At 40.1% G+C, this 5,913-nt stretch overlaps 1 protein-coding gene across 2 annotated transcripts in view; it reads right to left on the bottom strand.

Annotated features, from left to right (window-relative positions):
* The window catches only part of RALGPS1 (Ral GEF with PH domain and SH3 binding motif 1), a 286,042-nt gene that overhangs the window by 226,935 nt on the left and 53,194 nt on the right, over positions 1 to 5,913 (bottom strand). For both annotated transcript variants that reach the window (XM_019510929.1, XM_019510930.1), the window contains exons 6-7: positions 3,729 to 3,812; positions 41 to 130 (exon numbers count right to left, since the gene is read on the bottom strand). In XM_019510929.1, the coding sequence (XP_019366474.1) occupies positions 41 to 130; positions 3,729 to 3,812 (174 nt within the window). The remainder of the gene's footprint in view (positions 1 to 40; positions 131 to 3,728; positions 3,813 to 5,913) is intronic.

Below are 5,913 nucleotides of genomic sequence, written 5' to 3'. Positions count from 1 at the left end.
TGAAAATATATTAGTAATAAAAAATAAAAGTCACACTTACCTTAGCTATTTTCACAAAATGGCTCAATATTTCTGCCCTTATTTTTAAGGTTTGTGCTGTTAAAATTTCTCGTACAACCCAGAAACTAACCTGAAAGGAAACACAAACACCTAAGTATAATTAATAAAGAGGCCAATTGAAATGGCATCTGTACATTTTCCAGATACTTAGAGGAAAGTACAAGCTCCTCCAAACCCCCACCTTTCAAAGGTAGCAGCACTGTAGCCAAGGGGCTGCTTCCTCCATAAACGGCTTGAGCAGGCTGGGCCCAAAGGCCATGTCCACTCTGCACCCTTGTTCCTGGCTTAGGCTGGCAAGTGGGGCATGCCTCCCTGTGTCTCAAGGGAGGCATGCCCCGCTTACCAGCCTAAGCCAGAAACATGGAAATGAAGCTGCTCTGTGATACCCGTTATGTCCACCCTTGAGCACTCTGCTCCAGCATATTTGGCAGTGACAGAAGGACAACCCTGGAAAGCCTGTCTACGTAAGAGAACAGGCAAGTCCCAACGCCTGCTACATTCTGTAGCCTGGTGCACGTTCACAGTAGTAGTACTTGGTTTGGTGCCTGCAGAAGCACGTGGGTGGTGGGTGCTCGGGAGTGGCCCTCCTCGGGACCACAGGAGTGCACAGGTGAGGCAGTGTTCTGCATGCTCAACTCCAGCATCTGGCCTAACCCAAAATTGCTAAAGATCAGCAGCTGCATCAGCAGGGACATTGTCACTGCCACTCTCTGGCCTGGGCTGGAGAATGCTCAGCTTCTGCAGGGGTGGCGCCAGTGAGCTCAGGTGCACAGAGAAACTGAGGAGCTGGGACTTGCTCAGTGAGAGCGAAACCTCCTTGGAACATATAGCTACAGTCTCTGAAGCCTCAACTGGGCCTATGCAAATAGATTTTTAAAGGCTTAAAAACTGGCCAAACGTGAAAGGATTTTCATGGAACTGCAAGATGCATCCCTGTCACAAGGGCCACTTTCCCTGCCAAATTTCAAGTCCCTGCTCCAAAGCATAGGGGTGCTACAACTACTCAGTGAAACAGCTGTAAGAAAATTTTTAATGGGCAAAATACTATTTTTCTTTAACCTCATTCTTGGAAATGGCTGAACTGTTTTGGCTGAAATTCTTCAAAAATATATTCAGCCTGTGGCAGATATCCAGCATGAAAAATATGAACACAAGCAATTACAATCTGGCAATTTTATAAAGAGTTGAAAACACAATTTTATAACAAGAATTTTCAGGAAGCATAAGAAATAGCAATGTCAGCTTTACCTGATAAAACTAGCACAACAGATCACGGTATTTCTATATTTATCAATAAGGGCTGTCAAGAACTTCTGAAGTCCAGAAAACATTAAAGAAATTAATGAAAATAAAGCTGTAATTTTAAATATCTTGGGCTTAATTTGGCAAAGTTTTTAAGATTACTTCTAATTAAGTACATGAAAGAAAGGGAGCCCTATTAACTTAAATGGAAAAATTAACATGTTTTTAACGTATTTCAAATCAGGGACCTTATTATATCAGGCAATAACTAAAAATTATACAGGTACACTGCAACATGTTCAGTAAGGATAACAACCACAATATTTAGAGAAATAAACTTGTTCCTTTTTTTTTTTCTCCAATTATTCAAGGCTGCATTCTTGCCATTACAGTTGTTCTACAGCACATTTTTTCCATGGACTAGTGTAAGAACAAGTTCAAATGGCATGCTAACTAGCTAAAAAAAAGAACTGCTGACAGCTTTTTAAAAGCACACACAATTCCTTGATTACATTCTTACACCAGCATAATCTTTACCCTTTAGATGAACAACATTTTTTGTGATTGACTTCATTAAAGAACAGATGATTTACATATGACATAAGATACACAAGCAGCTGCGTGTGATTGTCTCATCTGGTGAAGCACAACATCGTAAGAAACTCTGAGTATTGCAAGTCTTGTTGTATTGGGAGCCAATTTCTTACAGCCTCAGCTTCTGGCGTCTTGTACTTACAGCCAGGCAAACACGTACACTGTTGGCTCACACTCCGCTTATGGTTCACTGTAACCCCCAGGTCCTTCTCTGCCGTACTGTTGCCTAGCTGTGCATTTGCATGCACAACTACAGACTGGGGAATGCCTGGCTAGGCTGCAGTACTGCAGAGAAGAACCTGGGGGTTACAGTGGACCATAAGCTAAATATGAGCCAACAACGTGCTCTTGATGCAAGAAAGCTAACAGCATCCTGGGTTGTATTAACAGGAATGGCACTTGCAACTCAAGAGCAGTGATTCTTCCCCTCTATTCAGCACTGGGGAGGCCTTACCTGGAGCACTGAGTCCAGTTTTAGGCCCTACGCTTTAAGAAAGATGTGAACAGGTTGGAGAAAGAGCCCAGCGCAGAGCAACAAAAATGATTTGGGGCCTGGGAGGCAAGACTTGCAAAAAGAGGCTGAAAGAACTAAGGTTATTCAGTCTGGAGAAGAGAAGACTAGGGTAGGTGTAGGTAAGTCTTCAAATACCTGAAGGACAAAGCACACAGAGGATGGGGATGGCTTTTTTTCTGTGGCCACAGGGGACAGCCTTCAGCAGGGGAAGTTTAGATTGGAGATTAGGAGGAACTTTCTGTCTTTAAGGGTGGTCAAGCACAGGAACAGGCTACCTGGAAAAATGTCCTTCACTGGCAGTTTACAAGAAGAGGCTAGACAGAAGTTTGACTAGGATGGTTTAGAAACAGTGCATCTTGCATTTCTGCAGGGGATTGGACCAAGTGACCTCTGAGGCCCCTTCCAAACTTAAGATTCTATTATTTGATAATGAGTGGTTTTGATTCAGTGGCTGAGGGGGGACGGGGGAAATTCTCACATAGGTGCTGGCATGCAACAGCAGCATGCACAATATTTCTGAGCATATTTAAAGATTTTTAAAAGGGATAATCCTAAAATTAGCTTGTCCTTGATCTGCTAGTTGGATTTAGGTTCCCGTCAAATTAAAAAAGAACTGCTCTGAGGATGTGCTGGGCTTTGTATAACACTGCACTTTGAAAAGTATTAACTTATTGCTAATTTTTATTACTAGATACAACCTGAACACACAAAGCTGTCCACAAAGTAGACTAAAACAAAAAAAATAGACCAAAACAAAACAATTTTGCCAAACTGACTTTGTTTCTGTGTGTAATGAGGATTATATCAGCATCTTAGAAAATCTTAGGTTCTGGCAGAAAACCTGCTGTTTAAGAGCAGGTTGTTGAACTGGAATATAATCAAATATTCTTCATCAGAAAGAAAAATAACTTCTTGATACCTAGCAGACTGCTTTCACATCTATTAAACAAATAAATAACTTAGATAAAACAAATACAGTACATGACATTAAAAGGGGTGGCCAAACCAAAACTAACAAACAAGGATTATTTTTCCAATCAATGTCATTTAACGTTTACATTTGGCCTTAACTTAAAAAAAAATACAAGGCAATTACAATCAATATATCATGTGCTACACCCAGACTAGTCTGTTTTAAAGCCAATAACTCTCTCAAGAAAAATGTTGTTCTAATTACTTTCTGATTGCTCATCTATCAAGGCAAATGTGTTAATAGGATTCAGATGTGGCCCATATATCTATATTTGTAAAGTAACAAATTCAATCCTTGCATATTGGCAGACAGCATTTGTTCAGTGAATTTAAATAGATTATTTACCTGGTTAAACCTTCTGGTAAAGGCAACAATATTAGGGGCGAGGATGTGTTTCTCTTTCTTATTCCATCCACAGCTTGCTAGTTCCTGGAGAAAATATCAAAATATTTCACTGTTTAAGATTTGCTATGGGGCAGATAAAAGTAAGTGTCCTTTTGTGATATGGTGTTCTAAATATTTAGTTATATCTATACCAACTTGTTCAGCCTAACCCTAACCCTCTCTTCTCCAAACTCCTGACTCAGGAGTTTAACACAACCGGGTTCTTATTACAGTACCAGTGGTATGGAAATGCCTTTACCCACCACTGAAAGTGTATAGAGGTAGTTAGCCATGTTAATCTGAAGTCAGACAGAAGGCAGGGTAGACATGCACCTTACAGATTAACTGAATCAGAGATGCATAAGCTTTCATGAGCAAGAACTCATTTCATCAGATGCATCTCTGAAATGATCAAATGTACTTCATCAGCTTTTGCTCATGAAAGTTAAGCATCTCTGACTGAGTTGGTCTATATGGTGCATCTTTACCCTGCCTTCTAAAAGCTTAGCGTGTTTGTGAAGTTGGCAGACTGGAGTGGTGAAGACAATGTCTATTAATAGCTGAAAAAGGAAGATAATAAGAGACAGTGATCAGCACAGATTGTGTATTGTCTTATTTTAGCAACACTTCGAAAAGCTACAGTTTATGGTCTTTTGGTTTTTCAACATTTTATCTTTCTATGTTAAACTAAGAGGAATGCACAGCCTCTGTTACACCACCCCCTTCTCACCCCAAACAACATCAACAGGAAAGCAAAACCCCCCAAAGCCACTCAAACTGAATACTGGAATACAGGAAACCATGGCAGGCAAAAATCAATGATGCAGCACAGATCAAGATAGCCATCCTAGTTCTCTCAGCAGTTTATATGTGCATCATTTTGTCTTGACCTACAAAGTACTTAAAATCAGTATTAAGTGGTTGAGGGCATGTTTGCTTGGATGTGGCTCTGGCATGGAACTGTATTTTCCATATATCTGACTGCAGAGTTGAGCTGTGTAGCAGCAGATTAGTGAGCAGTTGAACACCTAGGTTTTTTCTGCTTTTTTGAAGAAGCTGTGCAGTGGACTCTGTCTTTTAAGATAGTTCACATAGGTTAGTTCGCATGTTACTGGTTGTTACAGAGGGAGCCAATTTATTTTAGCTCTAGTTATTTTTTCTGTTGAAATCATGCCTCAAAACATCTCACAAAGAAAAAAAGAGGATTTATACAATTTCTAATCTCATGGGTTAGATTACAATACTAATGCATGAAAGCTTTGTTTATTTTTGGTCAGATGTTTTCATACAGATTAGTATAATTGGGCATTACTATTATTTGCATTATTGCTCACTTCGCCATGTATTGCTTAGATCTAATAATTAAAAGGTAAACCCAACTAAAAAAGTCAAATAGTACTTTAAACACACCATCTTTTTAATTACAGCAGTAGCTACAGACCTAGACAGGCAAGTGTTTATTTCAACATGCTCCCTCCCTCACACCACCGGGATATTTGTCTTTGTACATAATATCAGAAACAGCTGTCGATGCACTGCAGAAGCCACTTGTAGTAGGCAGCTTATTCATCTTCACGGAAGAGCATTGTAAATCCTCTCCCTATGAGCACTGTACTTCAAAACCAGCAAGGTGCAAAATGCACAGTTACAGTGCACAAACCCAGCAACAGAACTAAGTCCCTATACATTTAGATTATAACCCAAGTTATTTCCACTACACAGAAAAAGAGTCCTTTGTATTTTAAGGAGTCAAGGGCATCTATACAGTTCTTTACATAAGGATTATACAAAACTTGATTCATGATAATGGAGACAACAGCATTAAACTAGGTTCTTAAGTGGTTTATGGCAAAAAACAGTATTTCACCTAAACAGACCAACCGTGCAGAACGTATTGCATCATAAAATACAGCCTTTCTAGACTCCAGGCTGTGTTCAAGCTAGAAAGTAAAACTTAAGCTTCAGTACTTACACAGTTTGACAACAAGTATATAGTGGCAAAAGCAAACCAGCCAGGAATACTCCTGTGCCTACAGGCACGCAACTCAGGCACTCAGCGAATCAAGCAGATAAAACTGCAACACTGGGGAGCATCCACACAAGTTGACAAAGAAAACCAAAAAGAACAACCCCCCCCCCCCCCCCC

The sequence above is a fragment of the Gavialis gangeticus genome, unplaced genomic scaffold (assembly GCF_001723915.1).
Source record: "Gavialis gangeticus isolate Ggan-Ray unplaced genomic scaffold, GavGan_comp1, whole genome shotgun sequence".
In the NCBI taxonomy this organism is placed as follows: Eukaryota; Metazoa; Chordata; order Crocodylia; family Gavialidae; genus Gavialis; species Gavialis gangeticus.
This window is presented reverse-complemented; position numbering and strand designations above follow the sequence as displayed.